Below are 19,012 nucleotides of genomic sequence, written 5' to 3' on the forward strand. Positions count from 1 at the left end.
TGAGTCTCCCGTATCTCAGGTGAGTGCTCTATCCACTGGGACAAAAGGTATAATGCAGGTAGCACCTCCTCTAGCCATTTTGTGTGGAAAGTGGAGAAAGGCAGGCACCTAACTCATTCTCACAAGAAACACCAGAGATATCTAAGCTGCACAACACCAGGAAACAGGTTCCCATTCATGGATCGCTAAGCAGAAGATAATCACCAAAATCTGGCCTGCAAGGAAGCAGCTCTCTGAGAATGAGACTAGGCTTAGCACACCCCCTTTGGGTCAGCATCTCCCACAACATCTAACATGCTGGCTTTTGTGGATCTCATTGTAAAGCAGCTAATTCTCCCCATTAATTGTATAGGGAACCTAGACACCTAACTCAGGCTTTGTGGATTGCAGTGTTATTCCTGTGATTTTGTAGGCACTGTGTTGCTGAGCACTGCAGCACCTAAGTCCATTTGTGGATCTGGTCCCTAGGTACTAACATATGAGAAACAAACTAATTAGAAACAAGTGATTGTGAACAGTATAGATTCACTGCTAAGTCTGAAATGCAATCATAAACAGTGTGTGTGTGTGTGTGTGTGTGTGTGTGTGTGTGTGTATAGACTGTTAACATCAACATGTTTAGTTCTTATGTAATAAGGAAAGGTGCTAACATGGGTATTGAATTTTATAAAAAAAAGTGAAGAATCTAAGGAAAATGATTTTTGGTACCAAACACTATAGCTGGCTGGTTCAGTGTAAATTAAGGATAATCTTATACATTGTTTTAAAACATTTTAAATTTTCTTGGATAATGAGAGCTCCCACTAATTTACTGTTTAGGTTACTAAACAAATTAGATACTTGTCACTGCAGTTAGCAGCATAAAGAGAGATCTCACAAATCCCAGTTATGACAGGCGGCACTGCTTCCAATGCTCATTCCAGTGTGGAAATACAGAGTAGGCAAAATCGTTGCCAAAAACAGTCAGCAAGAGGAAAGATGAGTGCAGAGGGAACCTATGCCACCTGTAGAGTACAGATATTTTGTCTATGAGTTCACAATCTCTACCTTTCTTTTTAGAAAGTGCTCCACTTATTCAGTTTTAAATGACATGGCATGAGGACTCATATTTATAGATAGATACCACTCTGGTATGGTCAAAATAAACACATTTTAAAAGCCATTATTTAAAAACAAACAAATAAAAACAAAAACCAAAAAACTCTCCCCCAGATCCCACTGTTTCCAAAGTAGCATTTTTTAAAAAAAAACAAAAAAATTAAACTATACATCAATTTAAGGTACAGAAACAAAAATAACCTTCATAAGATCACATGTATAAAACAAGAAATGAAATGTGATTTTATTTAAGGCAATACTGGGCTACTTCACAAATCACCACCTCAAATATATACACTGCTCCACACTACTAATTTTCTATCACATTCACAACAGGTTCTTCAATACCAAATGCTGTTTAAAATCTCCAATGTAGCAAACTATTTTTATTCACATTTCCATTGTATTATGGAATCATAATAGCTTTGTACCCAATTAAAAGCAATGAAAAATGTAGTTATAGGAAAACTATTTAAATTTATGACTTAACTACATATGAATACCATCCAAAGATACTGGATGTTAAAATTTACAAAAAATGAGAACTGTCAGTATGTGCTGAACATATGAAATGTGATCTTATCCAGCTTCTTTCCTGTAAATAAATGCTTTAAGCAAAATAAACTGGATATGGCAGACTTATCTAGATTTAGTTCAAAAAGTTCTTAATTTAAAATGATTAAAGGACAATTTTAAAAACTTGATCGCTTCGTTACAAATTAAAATTCCGAATATAAATGTGTCATTTAATAGTTTAGACTTACAGACTGCTGGTGGCAGCAAATGATTTACAATAATAAATATATACAAAAAATGTATCTACAAATAAAAGTACTGTTATACATGAGAAGTGACCTGGTGAAAGATACCAATCACAGACAATTCACAAAGATTTAGTTAATGGAAAGGACAATTTGATAGAAAGTTGAAGTTCTGACCAACTATTTACAAAACTGAAGCAATGATTCTGTTCCTCGAGTCCCATAGGGATAAAAACAAATAAGAAATTTACATGACTAATGTCATGTTTCTGCTAGGTTAAATCACTTCAACAAAATAAAAAAGCTTCACAATTACTAGCATGCTTGATGGCTTCCTATTCAAAATAAAAATGTATTACAGATCATGTTTAAAACACAGTTATCAGTAATGTGATTCCCCTTCCTCATTACCCACAAGAATTTCTTTTGCAACTGTAGCTGCTGGATCATCCTCCCAATGTCCTTCAAGTTTTTTCAGACTGACAGTAGGTTTCATTTCCTGAAGTTGCTTCAACACAAGCTCAGTGCAGTCTTTAAGAGTCTTGTCTAAAACAATTTTTACTTTATCACTGCACTGAAGTTGTGATGGGTTGGCAAACTGTACAAGGGTTTCACTTTCAGAACAGGACCATGTAACATTACTACTTGCCAAGGAGGTCTTTTCATTGGATTTTTTTGAGTTTGAATGAGACCCTTTTTTGGTTCCACTGCTATGGTAGTCTCTCTCAGCATTTTTCTTTTGCTTCACAGCAGACTCTTCAAGGAACTTGAGGAATGATACTTCAAATCCCATAGGCTTAAATGAACTCCAATCAAAAGTTGTGGGCTGCTCTTCAGCGGTCTGAATAGCAACAGCAGTCTCTTCCTCCCTACGCATGCTACTTAATTCAACTGCCAGTACTTCTTCAGGTTTCTCAAGTCTTCTCTTTTTATTCTGAGAGAGGTTTTTTTCTTTATTTGCTCTCTTTAAATTATTCGATTTTTGTTTTTCTGAGTGGCAGGAGACAGTTTCCTGAAAGTTACTATTTACACTGGAAGAGGTTTTAGCTGGATTTTCAGCACACATGCAATCCTCATTAATCAATTTAGTAATGAAGAGTTCTGTCAGTTCATCCACTTCATCTTTCTCGCCTTTCTCAATTTCACTCTGTGGTAATGCAGAGGTACTCAAGTCATCATTGCTCTCTGGCAAACATGGATCAGACTCTTTCACATCACTTTTTTTATTGGCTTCCTCTTGTTCAGAGGATGCTTCCTTTACTTGTGAGACAGAGTGTTTTTTTGAGACAATAAGAAGATTTCTGTGTTGTGAAGTAAATGCCTTAGATAACTTATGACATTTATAATGTCTAATTATATTACTCTCACTTGTAACAACTGAGGAACATCCTTTTATCATACAAGGATACTGTGTTACAAATCTGCTTGTACATTCAGATAAGGCATCATTTATAGCCTTTATCGAATACACATGTTTTCCACGTTTCAGGGAATAAGCCTTGTTTTCTTGAATCTGCCCACCTTTTGTATTCTTGCTTTCCAAATTAACATTTTTCTTTCGTTTGGTCTTTATCGACAATCTGTTTCCTTCCTTTCCTGACCTATTGTGTTTCAGTCCTCTATGTTTAGACTTTATTGGCTTCTCTTGGTTTGCCTTGCTGGAAATATTTTCCTGACCTGGTGTTAATCGCCTGGGCCTTATTAAGTGATCTTTATGCCTATCATTATGTTTATTAAAAATGTGTCTTAGAAGGTTTGATCTAGTTGCATACATACGATCACAGCCCTCACAATCACACTTGTATATGCCATCTTCTTCTACTTTGTTTGGCCTTATCTTAATTCCATGATCTGTTTCAAGATGTAGAATATAGTTAAAATAGGCTGTAAATGAAGATTTACACTGAGATTGATCACATGGAAATCGTCCATCATCTAGGGCTGATTTCATGCTTCCGATTTCCTCAGGAGTCATCTCATGAAGCTTCATATAATGCTGTATCAGACTAGTAATCTCCTGAAATATTCTCGAGCAGTCACTCACTTCACACCTGAATTCTTTCACTGTCTGTTTGGTTTCAACTTCATCACATTCTTCTTTACTTGGCTCACTTTCTTCTTCAACCTCCACAGAGAAGGCAGGCAAATCTGATTTGTGAACAGCCTGGTAATGAAGAATCAAGTTTTGCTGTATTGTAAAAGCTGCAAAACAGCCTTGATGGACACATCGGTATGGTCTGTAAGGACTATATCTAGTAGGAAACTCAAGAGATTTGGTTACTGGTTTCCTGCGTTTTCTTTCTTCTTTCTCCTTCCGATGCCTCCTAATTTTGCGTACTTTTGGTTGTATCTGTATATTACTGAAAGACGCTGCATTAGATTGCTCTGGAGGAACGCTAAGCACCTGTGGAGCTTTTTCCAGTTTTTCAGGATTTTTTTTTTCTGGGATTAGCTTTTCTGGGATTTTTACAGGTTGTATGACAGCCTCCTTCTTTACTTCAAGTCCTTTAACCAACCGAGGTTCGTTTTTACTTTTCATTATTAGAGTCTGTAGATTTTTTATTTCAACAGGCCGTTGGGTTATGTTTATAGCTTCATTATGAGATCGTCTTCCATAAGGTCTTTTTATTTTTAATTTTACCATTTCCTCCGTTGTGAAGTGATGCACCAGCTGACAGTGTGCTCGGAGATTCGAATTTCTTGTGAATGTTTTTGGACAGGTAGTTACAACACATTTAAATGGGGCATACTTCAATTGATGCTTCTTGATTTCCAGTATCATTTCTGCAGTGTATTGATGTACCTTGCCATAGTGTTTAAATAATGCATCCTTTGTCATAGCACTATAATCACAGCCTTGGTCCTGGCACACAAAAGGCTTGTGGACTTTGTCACTAAATTGAATATTACTTGTCTCTGAAGATGGCTGGGCCACGGATGTATTCTCAGTTGATACAACAGCAGTAAGCGGTGCTAGTGTATCCGCTGGAGGACATGGAGATACACTATCAGACACCTGACTGGACGTATCATTTTCTAATCTCAGTTTCTGCAAACCCTCTAAAATTTCCAACACTTGAACATCATCCTTTTGAGAAGTTTCAGGTTGAGAAGAGTTACTCTTTGCAGTGATGACATCCCTAGTGTGTACTGCAAATTGGGTATGGTTGGGTAACTTAACATTCTGTGAACAGTTTGCTGGAGGGAGTTCTGTAGTATTTACTTGTGTATTCTTGGTTGACCCAATGACCGCATCCTGGATTTCATTTTTTACCTCAAGTATTTGGGAATTCATAGCAGTCTTAATTATTTCAAGGGTTTTCTCAAAGTTTTGAATAACATTGTCCTCTGAAATCTGTAAATCAGAATTTCCTTGAGCACAGGCATTCAGAGTCATCATTTGGGAGTCACCATTTTCAGTTTTTATTGTTAAAGGAGCTAATGCTGCATGAGACTCAAGATTAGTTTTGAAGTTTTCTTTGACATTGGGCACGAACAACTGATTGTCAACATTATTTAGTTTTTGTGTAAGATTTTCCACCAACACCTGAGACTCACAGTTTGCCAGTAAGTTTGATTGAAAATTATCTGTTGGTACTTGCACACTTCCTTCAATGCTTTTGGCTAGAAGTCCCATTGTTGTTAAATCATTTACTACTAATTTTTGTGAAGAGTTAGGTGCAAGCAATGGAGTAGCTGCTTTTTTCTTTCTCTTTGAAGCACTGCTCCCCTTCTTATTCAAGGTACTTGATCCTGAATTCTTGGGACAATTTATAACCGAAACTCGCGAACTATTACTTGCAAAATTCTGTGCTGCTGCAACAGAATTAGAAAATGAGCCAGAGCACAAGCCATTTTCAATAGTCTTTAGCATTAAATCATCTGTTGCAAAAACAGGCAAATTGTTGCAGTCATCCGATGAAGGAATTTTGTTGTTTAGGGCCCGGTTTTGGTTTGTTAGTAGGGTACTTGTGTTGCAGACTGTCTGCAAGAGAGGGGATACAGTTGTATTGGAGAGAACTGCTGCATTCATTTGAGTTGTACCAGTGACACAGCCAGTTGTAACTATATGTGGAAGCATTTCAGTGTTATCAAATGTACTTGGAATGCCTGCAGTTTCCAAGGCTTGTTTAATAATTTCATTTCCTTCCTCATTCCCACTTGGATTAAAGTTAGCCACACTAGCCCGTGGAAACATGGTCTGCAAAAAAGCAGCTGAACGATTTTCAGCTGCAAGCAACTGTAGGAATGATGGATCTTTAAAACATGCTTCTGGATTGAATGTAGACTCCTGGGGTTGCTGCAAGTTTCCTACATTTGAGGAAAGAATCATACTGGCAAGTAGAGAAGATTGTCCATTAGCCTGCAGGGCTTCTGGAGAAATTTCTGATCCCTCAATGGGTTTACAAACAGACCGTTTAGACAAGTGACCACCAAGTGATCTGGGATTAGTAAAAACTCTGAAACACCTACTGCAGATAAATTTGCCATCTCTAATTATTGCTGGCCATTTTGCTCGCTTGTTATGTTTTGGCTTCCTTTCTTTTCCATTTGGACCCCGTCCACGATCCTTTTTCACCTTTTCTGAAGCTGGAACTTGGGAGGTGGTTTCACTGAAGTTATTTTCACTATTTGCTCGAGAAGAAAAAATTGGTTCATCAACACTTTCCTCCTTTGGAAAAACAGAACTAGTGTTTCCTTCTAGCTGTGATGAAAAATGATTTGTATTGTTTTCCAGCTGCGAGAAGACTGAATTTGGGACATGGTCTGCTGGTGAAGGAAAGAGAGAAATGGAATTGCTTTCGGCAGGTAAAGGAAGAAAGGGATCTGAACCACTGTCAATAGTCAAAGGCATAACTGTTTTTGCCAGATCTTCTAATTGTGAAGGTAAAGTTGCATTGGATAGATTTTCCATTTGGGAACATAAAACACTCTCAGGTTCACTTTTAATACAGACTGGATTTATGACACTTTCCACTGTTGGTATCATTGGATTAGATAAAGTTTCTAAGTGGGTTGGGAAAAGTGTATTTGAAACATGTTGCAACTGACTTGAGCAAGCAGCATTTACACTAGTTTTGTTTTGGGATGTAAAAGCAGCATTATTGGGGTTGTCTACTTGCGATGGCAAAAAATACACAATCTTTCCATCACTAGGCATATTTTGCAAATTGCTGGGTTTTCTGGTTTTCTTATTCTTACGTTGCATTTTAAAAGCAGCGTATTGATCAGGATGTGCTGCCTTCATATGTTTGCCAATACTTTGTGAGGAGTTGTAAGTTCGAGTACACCCCTCAACTTGACAGTTAAATTTCTGAACTGGTGCTGCTGGTGGTACAGCTGGAACTAAAGAACTGCTTAGGCTGGACTGTGATGGAAGAAATATAATACTCTCTAATGTCTTCAGGGGCAAATTAAACGGATTAGTTGCACTCTTAATACTGTCTTGAAGGTCAAGTTTGGAAATGGGTAAGTTGTTTCGATAACCTGTCTGATTCTGCATGCTGAAGGGCATCATATTACTTACTTGTCTTTCTAGGCTTTTTGATGCAAGAGCTTCTGTTTTTGGTGTGTCTGAATTTACAGAAATGTTTTGAATATTCTGGGATTGACTGAAACAATCCTCCTCCTTTCTTTCCTGGAAAACTGGAAGACAAGAATCACTGCAAGAATCTTCTGCTGCTGAACACAACTGCCGGACTACAGATTTACTGGTATCTATTTTACTGCCTGCAGAAGCTAACTTTCCTCTTCTTACAAAGTTATCCCGGACCTTCTGGCTAAGAATAGGCATCCTGATGTTGCTGATTCTAATGGTTGCTTCTTTCTTTACCAGACCAGTGACAGATTGCTCCAAACCATCAACAGACAGGGAATCAGCTTGCCTCAGTGTGCTGGCTGATTTATTTGCTCTCTCTGTCCCAATTGATTCTACTTTGATTTGATCCCACACATTACTTTCTGCTTCAGTAAAGTTACTTGTGTTATTGTCTAGAGGAGAGATCAATTCCTTTTTTACAGTGACCCTTTCAGGGTTTTCATTAGCTTTTGAACACTGAATGAGATCAGTTCGATTAGTTTGGCTTTCAATCTCTAACACTTTTTCAGGCTGTTTATTATGATCTTCACCGTGTTTTTCTAGTTCATTCTGAGAACGGTAAACTTTTCCACAGCCTGTGAATTTGCAGGTATAGGTATTATAGTGTTGTGCTTCATGATCATAGAGCAAATATGCTTCTGAAAACACTCTGCCACATTTAGGAAACATACACTTTGCTCTAAAGACTTGATGTTCTTTTCTATGAGTTAACAGCTCAGCATAACTGTTAAAACCTGCCTTACATTTCATCTGTATGCAGATGTAGGGCTTGCTGCCACAGTGCATTTGTAAGTGATCGTTGAGGTGAGTAACACTTACAAAATGTCGTCTACAGTACTGGCAAATCACTTTTTTGCTTTGCATTTCAAGAAAACGTTTTGCTTCTTCATTATCTTTATGCCCCTTTGCATGTGCAATCAAATTTTTAAAGTATTTAAAACCTTTTTTACAAAATGTTACTGGACAAGTGAATTCATTAACAGGCAATGGTTTTTGAACTGGTATTATCTCTGGTACGTAAGGTTTATCTTTGTCATCATTTTCATCATCTGAACCATCATTATCGTTGAACACTATGAAGTCTGCTGAATAAAGACTATTCTTTTTAATGGGTCGTTGTTCCTGTTTGGATATGGCATCAGCCTTCTGATTCTCACTGGTGGTTGCAATTTTAGGAGGTCTTCCCAATCTTCTCAGTGGTTTCATAGCAGCCAGTCTCTCTTTGCTGGACTTCTTAACATGTAGAGTTACATGAGGAACAAAGGTTTCTTTAGAATTAAAATTGTGTGCACATATAGGGCAACTGTAAATTCCATCTTTATAGTGTTTCTGTGCATGCCTAACTATTCTATGACCAAGGAATTCTTTGTCACATAACACGCAATACTGCATGTAGGCTTGCCAGTTCCTAAACCTAGCTGATATGAATCCCCTCTCTCTCAGTTTTTTAATTTCTCTCTTTTTCTGCTTTTCATCTCTTATGCCTTTAAGCAGACTTGTAGCTTCATCAAAATTGCCAGCAAGACCATTCAGAGAAGTTTCTTTATTCTCCTCTTGGCAGTCTTCAACCTTCTCATATACTTCACTGTCATTCAACTCATCTATTGAAGATACAATGGATGCCTCCTCTCCCATCAATGCAAGACACTGACGTTTTAGAGTTTTCCAGTCCCAGAATTCTGGATCAAAAGGCCACTGAGTTTTCAATACAAGCAAGAGCTCGCAGCGTAATGAATTTGGTATTGGAAGATTCTCTTCATCATATTTCTGGTCAGGCTGATTATACAGCATTTCAACAGCATAGTATGCATCCACAGTGGGCTCAAGAAGAAATTCACTTAATTGACAAGCACGTTTAACCTCCAAATCATCAGGCAACAAACAGGAGATAGTCTTGCAAATGGATATCTTGACATCTGTGTTTTCACTGGATTCCAAACGCAGTGCTTTCACACACAGTTCAATGCAGGTTGCAAGTCCAGCAGCTTCAATCTGCAATGTACAAAGACACAAATTTTAAAAAGTCAATTTATTTCAACTGTTTCTGCATGTGTTAATACAAGATAATTTTCATTGTTAAATCCTGAATTTCAAGAAATTGTAAAGGCAAATCATAATAAGGTGTTTATTATTCACATTTTATGTTTTAAAAAATGATAGTTTAGTAGCTCACACTGTAGAACTGTGCACCACAATGAAATAAAGCCCTGAGCATTATGATTTGCTTGGGTTACTTGGTTTCCAGGCTGGTAAAGGAATCTGAAACACCAGCCTTTTTAAAATTCACACACAAATGAAAAATGCAGAAGGCTCCCGCATGTTGCCCTATTAGGATTACTTATTTTAGGAGTGTGTTCAGTAGTTCAGTCTTTGTACTAATGAAGTACTGGGCCTTTCCCAAACAAAACCGACCAATTATGCCAAATTGTATGTTACAGTTTTGAGAGGGACTCTGTTGATATCAGATTCATTTAACTTAGGACCTTCAACTTAGGACTTGAATTCTGGTCACAGAAGCGGAAGTGTGGTAATCAATAAGTCTTCTAACCTTCCTAGTTACACTAATTATAGCAATACACACAGCACCCTGATTCTCATTTACAGTAAGGCCACTTTACACCCCCAGGCAGAGACTTGGAGGGATAGCTCAGTGGTTTGAGCATTGGCCTGCTAAACCCAGGGTTGTGAGTTCAATCCTTGAGGGGGCCATTTAGGGAACTGGGGTAAAACAAACAAACAAACAAACAAAAACCTGTCTGGGGATTTGTGCTGCTTTGAGCAAGGGGTTGGACTAGATAATCTCCTGAGGTCCCTTCCAACCCTGATATTCTAGGATTCTATGATAAGTCTCATGACTAGAATATTGGTATAGAGAGGTATAGCTTATTCAAGGACAGGCAGGGTAAAAAGGGAAGAGGTGCTGCATTATATAATCAAGAATGTATACAATTGTTGGGAGATAAAGAATCAGAGAAAAATTGGTTGTGAAGGTGAAAGGCAATTTGGGTGAAAGTGACCATCATTCTAAGGAAAGGAAGGAGTGAGAGCACAATGGCAAAAATAAAATAGCAGACTTAAACTAAGAGAACTGGTACATAGGTCTCATGGGAAGAAAATCTAAGGGATAAAGGAGTTCAGGAGAGCTGGGTGTTTCTCAAGGAGATGATATTAAAGACATAACTGCAAACTATCTTGATGCAAAGGAAAAACAGTATGAGGGCAATATGGCTCCATCAGGATCTCTTTAGTGACTGCTAAATCAAAAAGGAATCCTACAGAACATGGACAAATTGCTAAGGAGGAGTGCCAAAGAAAAGAACAAGCACATAGGGACAAAAACAAAAAAAAATGAAGGACCAAAATGAGTTACACCTAGCAAGGGACATAAAAGGTAATAAGAAGAGGTTCTTTAAATATATTAGGAGGAAAAGAAAGACAAAAGAAAGTGTAGGTCTTCTACTTAGCAAGGAAGGAGAGCTAATAACTGATAACATCAAGAAGGCTTAGGTGTTTAATGCCTATTTTCTTCAATCATCACTAAAAAGGGTAATGTTGACCAGATTCTCAACACAATTAATACTAACAACAAAGGAAAAGGAATGCAAGCCAGAAGTGGGAAAGAACGAGTTACAGAATATTTAGGTAAATTAGAGAGATATTCAAGTCATGAAATTCATCCTAGAGAATTTAAGGAATTAGCTGAAGCAATCTTTGAGAATTTATGCAACATGGAAGGGCATACGTAGTGGGGCCCTGCAGGTGTCAGTTTTGGGTCCGATCCTATTCAATATTTACATTAATGACTTGGATATTAGAATGGAAATTTGTAGATGACATCAACCTGGGAAGGCGTGCTAGCACTTTGGAGGAAAGGATTAGAATTAAAAACAAAACTGACAAATTAAAGACAAGAAGAAATTCAATAGCCTGGGACAAAGTACTTCACTTGAAGGAAAAATCCCATGCACAACTACAAAATGGGGAATAACTGACTAGGTAGTTATACTGCTGAAAAGGATCTGGAGGTTATAGTGGATCACAAATTGAATATGAGTCAACAATATGATGTAGTTGCAAAAAAAGGCTAATATCGTTCTAGGGTGTATCAACAGGAGTGTTATATGTAAGACACAAGAGGTAACTGTCCCGCTCAACTTGGCACTGGTGAGGCCTTAGCTGGAGTAATGTGTCCAGTTCTGGACACCAAACTTTAGTAAAGATGTGGACTAACTGGAGAGAGTCCAAAGGAGAGCAACAAAAATGACAAAAGGTCTAGAAAATCTGACTTATGAGGAAACATTAAAAAAATAAAAATAAAAAAAAATAAGGACATGTTTAGTCATGAGAAAAGAAGACACCCGATAACAGTCTTCAAACATGTTAAGGGCTGTTATAAAGAGGACAATGATCAATTGTTCTCCATACCCACTGAAGGTAGGACAAGTAGTAATAGGCTTAAGGTACATCTATACTTACCCGCTGGTTCGGTGGGAAGCAATCGATCTTCTGAAATCGATTTATCGCGTTTTGTCTAGACGCGATAAATCGATCCTGGAAGTGCTCGCTGTCCACACCAGTAATCCTGCTCCACGAGAGGAGTAGGCGGAGTCGACGGGCGAGCCTGCCTGCCGCGTGTGGACCTGTGGTAAGTACCTTTAAGTTCGAACTAAGATATTTCGACTTCAGCTACGTTATTCACGTAGCTGAAGTTGCGTATCTTAGTTCGAACTGGGGGGCTTAGTGTGGACCAGCCCTTAATTTGCAGCAAGGGAGATTTAGGTTAGCTATTAGAAAAACTTTCTAACCATCAGGCTAGTTAAGCTCTGGAATAGGCTTCCAAGAGACACTGTGGAATCCCCATCATTTGAGGTTTTTAAGAACAGGCTGGACAAACACTTTTCAGGGATGGTTTAGGTTTACTTACTCCTTCCTCAGCACAGGGGCTGGACTTGATGATTTCTCGAGGTCTCTTCCAGCCCTACATTTGTATAATTCTGTTACATTTATATTCACTTTACACTCTTCAGCAGTGTAGCGGGACTTTAAATGAGAAGTAAGGTGATCGTATTTATGAATAAACAGTCCTATTCCTATGTCTTAAATTTCTACTATCAGGGAGAATGATTCACAGCTCATTCAGTGAAGACTTCTGTTTTTAGGAAAAATATTAGGCATATAATGCACATGGCTCAAGGTCTGGACCACAACTCTTCAGGCAACCAGTTGTTTCTATCCAATCCAAATTTAAAAAGTAAAGTAACCTTGAATGAAGGAAGGAGTAGGAGGACAAGTGAGTATAATCCCACAGGATATACTAACTGAAAACAACTTGTTTTTCCTCTTAAAACAATTATCTATGGATCCAAAACCTATAGAATAAACAACTCAAGGGAGGACAAGACTTAAAGTGATTAACATTAAATAATACAAGCAAGACGTAACAGAGACTTGGAACAATGGGTGACCCTACATACAAGATTAACTGAGATACACTGATTGAGTTTAGGATACAGAATCAGTTCTAAATCCATAAAAAGCAAAATACTTCAGAGTTAAGTTGTAACTTAACCCCTCAATGGTGAATCATAAAGCAACAACCAAGTTGTTTTTTGCCTTTTACAATTTGTTTAAAACATTAAGAGACAGTCTCAAATTTTTCCCCTCAATCTTTTTCTTTCCCATTTTATTTTCATTAATATTTGAAGTATAAAGAGTGTCAGGTCCTTACATTCCTCTCTTCACTAAAGTAACTTGTCAAGCTATTTGGAGCGTAGGACTCATGTTACAGGAGACTGTATCCTCAGCTATAGCTCTCCAGTCTCCCAGCTGCTGAGCTGCAACATCTATTCCCCCTCATGTCTACAATGAAAAGTTGTAATAAATTAAATCAGTTTAGTTACTGCAACCCTTTGTGTGGACATTCTTAAGTCAATTTAAGGGTGTCTTACACTGATTCATCTTAAGTGAATTCCTTACCAACTTAAGCCAAATGGCTATGAAAGACTCAAACTGATTTAACAGTCTACAAAAAGGGGGATGCAGTGATGTAATTACATCAGTTTATAAACAGATTTACTTAAATCGGTACAATTTGCATAAGTAGGTAAGGCTTAGGGCTCGAAGGTTTAATGTACTTGCTAGCTGATATCCAGAAAATTTTCAAATCCTGATCTGATGTTCCATTCAAAATGCCATGAAAATATACCTTCTAGAGTATCCTTACCTCTGAATTAATTACTTTAATCAGGAAGAATATATGATAAACCGTCTTAGTTAACACCGAAAGTTGACGACACCTCTCTAGATACACTTGTACAGAAGGCTCTACCCTTTGCTGCAGTTTGCTCCAGAAGAGAGTCAATTCCCTGGAAACAGAGTTTTAAAAGACAGAATAAATGGCAGCACAAACACAATCACTATATTTGATCAATTTGCAGTTCTTTTAAAAAAAAATATGAAGGATGAAAACAGGATTTATGCTGCCTCTCTAAAAAAACCTAACAATTCATACTTTCTTTTATAGAAGAAGATCATAGTTCATCTGTTCTGGGGTTTATTAATAGGAGTATCAGATGTAAGACACAGGAAGTAATTGTTCTGTTCTACTTGACACCGGTGAGGCCTCAGCAGGAATACTGTGTCCAGTTTTGGGTGCCACATTTTAAGAAAAATGTTGACAAAATGGAGAGAGTCCAGAGGAGATCCACCAATGTGATAAAAAGTTTAGAAAACCTGAACTATGAAGAAACCCTGTTTTTTTTAAACTTATGTTTAGTCTTGAGAAAAGATGATTAAGAGGGAACCTGGTTCAGTCTTCAAATATGTTAAAGGCTGTTATAAAGAAATGGGTGATCAATTGTTCTCCATGTCCACTGAACGTCAGACAAGAAATAATGGGCCTAATCTGCAGCAAGGGAAGTTTTGGTTAGATATTAGGAAAAACTTTCTAACTATAACGGTAGTTAAGTAGTGGAACAGGTTGTCAAAGGAGGTTTTTAAGAACAAGTTAGATGAATACCTGTCAGGGATGGTTTAGGTATACCTAATCCGATTTAGGTATACCTAATTCTGCCTCAGCATGGGTGGATGGACTACGTGACCTCTTGCGGTCCCTTCCAGCCCTACATATTTATGATTCTATGTTAATGCATAGACTTTATGTACACATTATTTCTTTATTATATTTAATTACTCTGAAAGCTAGCATTATAAAGTTAGATTGTTACGCTTATGCTTTTATTCAAGTACAAATATGGAGGCCAGACTGCTGCTTCATAACAAAATAAATTAGAAAACAACAAATCTGAAGGTGTAAATGACAAGAGTGTTTTAGATAACCAGTGGAATGACGCACAAAGATTGGTCCCAAGCCTATAGCAGGATCCATTACTGCAAAGCCCTGCGCTCTTCCATGTTCCATTATTTTCAAATTATACTTCACATAGATACAGGAGTCAGCATTAGCAAATCCCAGAGCAGGACTGGGACCAAACCAGCAAATTACCAATTTTACCAGACTGAAGTTTAAGTTCCAGCGGGTCAGCTGCCTCCCAACAAGATCTGCCAGTTTCCCTGGATGCCCAGTGAAAGCTTGTTTTAACTACCAAATGCTGCTAAACTAGCATGTGGCTTCAATGTGACTGTGGAGAGATCTTGCTAGAAGATTTCACATGAAAACCTGCACATTTTTTAATACAGGCAAAAAGAAGTAGGTGACTTATGTGAAAAGTGCTCTTCCAGACAACAGAATTGTTGTCTAAAATTGAGAGAGTTTTCATTACAGTGCTGATCACCTGCCTAACAGATGTAAAATTATTTGTTTCCACAATGTAACACAGTTAATTTATTGTCAAGTGAAGTGACTCAGCACTCACGTCATCTGCTGATGCCTGATCCACAATATGGCCTTTGAAACAAGCGAAGAATTGTAAGGTAATGATGTTAATTATTATGGGTTATTACAAAAGCATTAATTTTATATTAAGCTTTTTCTTTTATTTTTTCAAAAAAAGTTGACAGGCTCTACTCCTTCCAATAGATTTTAAAGTGTTAAATGATCCAGTTGTACTCTTAGAAACAAACAAAAAGAGATTCTAACTCACCAGGCACAGTACATCTCTCCTTGCTGTAGTTGACGAGATAAAAACGCTGCACATAAAATTAGAGCACTTTTTTCATCTCCATCAGACTCTAGGTTACAGATCATTTCTAGGGCATCTTTGCAATCTACTGCTGCGATCTGGAGAGGAAAAATACAAGATCACTGAAGTCTAACTAGATGGTTTTGTTTTCAATCATGTGGTAATATGGTGCTCTGTGGAAAAGCAGGAATAAGGAATTTAATGAACATTTTCAAACATCTTATTTTTCAATTAATTACTTAAAGCAATTCAAGAGCTTCTGGACAGAACAAGCATGTCAAAATACTGGATCTGCCTAAGGTAAAAGGAAAGTTGTACACCGGTAAAATGGATAGAAGCATGTAACTGAGAGATATTGTAAGACTTAATGTTCGTGTGTCTATAGTACCATTCATCCAAAGAACCATTACCTAAATTGGCCAGCAGGATGGAAAATACAAGTTTAAAAGTTAAGTAACTGCACGTATTCTAATTAATAAATAAATACATATTCCTGTCACACATTACAAAAATGAACATGGCCTCTTTATCATCATAATTTATAAATGATAAACAGAGGGGCCTAACGGAGAAGGAAGCAGTATACAGAAACATCATAAGAAACAGTCTCATCTCTGAAGAGCTTACAATTAAAACAAACAAGAAGAAAAAGGATAGAAGAAAGCGAGTACTATTTTCCCCATTTTACAGATGGGAACTGAAGCACAGAGAGTTCAAGTATCTTGTGCATTCACACAGGAAAGCTGTGGCAGAGCCCAGAACTGAATCTGTATGCTAGCCGTAAGACCATATTTCTTTCTCTCTCTTTTTTTTTTTTTTAAATAAATGATTTCCAATTACAGTTTTACAGAGAGCCTTAAAATGAGCAATTTGGGGGGAGGGGGAGAGTTGCATACGACATTTTATATACTGTTTTTAAGCAAGGGATTTCTTTTCTATAGGAAAGCCAACATCATCATAAATACTGCAAAAAGAACAAGAGTACTTGTGGCACCTTAGAGATTAACAAATTTATTATTAGTCTCTAAGGTGCCACAAGTACTCCTGTTCTTTTTACGGATACAGACTAACACGGCTGCTACTCTGAAACCTGTCATAAATACTGCAGTTCCTATAGAAAAAAACCACAAACTAAAAGTAATGTTTACTCACCTCTTCCATTAGCTTTTCATTTGGTGATCCTGAACAAAGACAGACCAGGTAGGTTTGCTTAAAACTGCCTTTGGTGCTGATTTCTGGATGGTCAGAGCACAACTTTGCCAGGGAAGTTGCTTGAGTCAACTGCTTTGCTTTCATTAAATGCTTAATTCGCATATCCAGCAAAATGGGGCCTTCAAACACTAAAAATTCATTCACTTAAAAGAAAAACAAGACAAAACGTTACATATAAATATTTCATGAAGTGTTATGCAGTTAACAGATGGAATTTAATCATATTCATATGTAACATTTATACAGAGTAAAAGGGCACAAAAGATAGGGAGCACTAGAAAAAATGTTTTTTCTAATACCTTGCTTTTTGTACTGTTCATTTAACCTGTCACTGGTCACACTACATTTCAGGCAGGAAATCTAAAATGTTCTCAGAGGTTAAAGAATTTCTCAAAATTAATAAACTGAAATGTTTAACTAAAAGCTTGTATTTTCTATTAGCATTTCTGCCACCAACAACATGCTTAGTCATCTTGCTAAAATGACCTCTAATGACTTGTTCAAGGAAATGAAAATGTTGGTTGAACGTTCATAGTTTAGGATGAATCTAGATTTCCTATTTTCTACCCATCTCTAATTTTTAATCATTCCACTTTATTTCCAAAATGGGGTGTATTTTAAAGTATGAAGTTGACAATTAGGAAAGTGTAGCATTAATCATATGCATAGGCTCCTTAAATAAACAAAATTATATTTCCCCCAGTCTTGTAATTTTTTGGCGCAAATGTCCTTGGCAATAGTATGTTTTCACAAAACCACATTTCAGAGATGCAGTTCTTTAAGCATTCAGTTTTAGTTTACAGGCAAACTCCAGCAAGTTATTTAAGAATAGGAAGGGTTCAAGCTTGACAAGCCAGTTTCACAGGAATGGTCTTGACAGCTACCTATTGTTCTAAAATTCTGGAACATTATCAAAGTCTTCTGGTATTACAGAGAAAGAGAGGGAAATGGGAAGGTGGGTGGAAGGTGCGAGTAGAAGAGAAAAGGAACAGAGAAGAGATGGAGTGTGAATGGGTTATAGGAGATGTAAAAGTGGGGGATGTACTTTTTCATCTGCAAATTTTACGACCTACTTACTCACCCTAGTTTCTAGATCATTAATAAATATAATAAACAACACATGACCTAGTATGGAACCTTGGGGCATCGCACTGTTAACCTTTTGTCACAATGAATACTGATCATTTAATCCTACTCTTTGCTTTGTCTCCCCTAGCCAGTTTCTGGTCCATTGCAATAATTTGCCTCCCACTCTATGGTCACTTGACTTCTTTAGTAGTCTCTTGTGTGGGACCTTGGCAAGGCCTTTTGGAAGTCTAAATTATGTCAACCAGTTTTCCTTTACTCACTATTTTCCTTTGCAGAAACCTTGCTGGTTAGACCCTCCCAAATCATGATCTTCCATATGTTTTGTTATTCTCTTTTTAGTTACAATTTCAACCAGTTTGCCAGGTATTGATCCATGGCCACGGCTCCTAGGCACTACAGTTATACAAATAAATAAATAAATAAATAAAGTCTTACTGGTCTATAATTCCCTGGATCTCCTCCAAGAGCCTTCATTAAATATAGGTACAATATTGCCTACCCTTCAATTCACAGTCTACAATACAAAGTGCGCCCACATAAGGGGGTTTATCAATTTCACTAAATTAGTTTCTAAACCAATTTAAATAGATACAATTTTCTCATTTAAGGCTGAAGCCAATCTTATTTTATGCAGAATCAAAACAAAGTGCATTGAATTATGTCTTGTAGATGATAACCTAGAATTGAATATATATTATACATTCAAAGATTTGTTAAATCTTATAATGGGACATTTCCTTTTTAAAACAGAAGAAATGCTCCTTCAATGTCCATTTTTCAAGTATCTTATCAAAGACATTCATGTTCTTCCCAACCCACAAATGACCCAGTGACTAATTACATTTGTTCGTTTTTATCCTTGCTTTTTCACCCACAGGTCCCAATAATTCTTTAAACTGCCATGTTTACTGTTTCAGCTAGTCTGCCTTGCATAAACATTGGAACATGTTCTGTTATCTCTGAAATATGATATAAGATGACCTCGGACTTAAAACTACACTTCTAACTCATGAGTCTTCCCTCTAATCCATACGATATTAAAATTACTATATTTAATATTTTAATGCCAAGTTTTTGGCCTTGCTCTTCCACTTACAGGTCCCAATAATCCT

The 19,012-nt window shown here is 37.1% G+C and overlaps 1 protein-coding gene across 2 annotated transcripts in view; it reads right to left on the minus strand.

The window, feature by feature from the left end:
- Positions 1–1,316: 1,316 nt before the first annotated feature.
- The window catches only part of ZNF292 (zinc finger protein 292), a 61,547-nt gene continuing 43,851 nt past the window's right edge, over positions 1,317–19,012 (minus strand). The window contains exons 5-8 of one of the 2 annotated variants that reach the window (XM_054021401.1): positions 16,752–16,954; positions 15,561–15,697; positions 13,682–13,823; positions 1,317–9,450 (exon numbers count right to left, since the gene is read on the minus strand). In XM_054021401.1, the coding sequence (XP_053877376.1) occupies positions 2,242–9,450; positions 13,682–13,823; positions 15,561–15,697; positions 16,752–16,954 (7,691 nt within the window). In that variant the 3' untranslated portion in view covers positions 1,317–2,241. Of the gene's footprint in view, positions 9,451–13,681; positions 13,824–15,560; positions 15,698–16,751; positions 16,955–19,012 lie in introns of those variants that run through there. The other variant, XM_054021402.1, reaches the window with a different exon arrangement.

The sequence above is a fragment of the Malaclemys terrapin genome, chromosome 3 (assembly GCF_027887155.1).
Source record: "Malaclemys terrapin pileata isolate rMalTer1 chromosome 3, rMalTer1.hap1, whole genome shotgun sequence".
Classification (NCBI taxonomy): domain Eukaryota; kingdom Metazoa; phylum Chordata; order Testudines; family Emydidae; genus Malaclemys; species Malaclemys terrapin.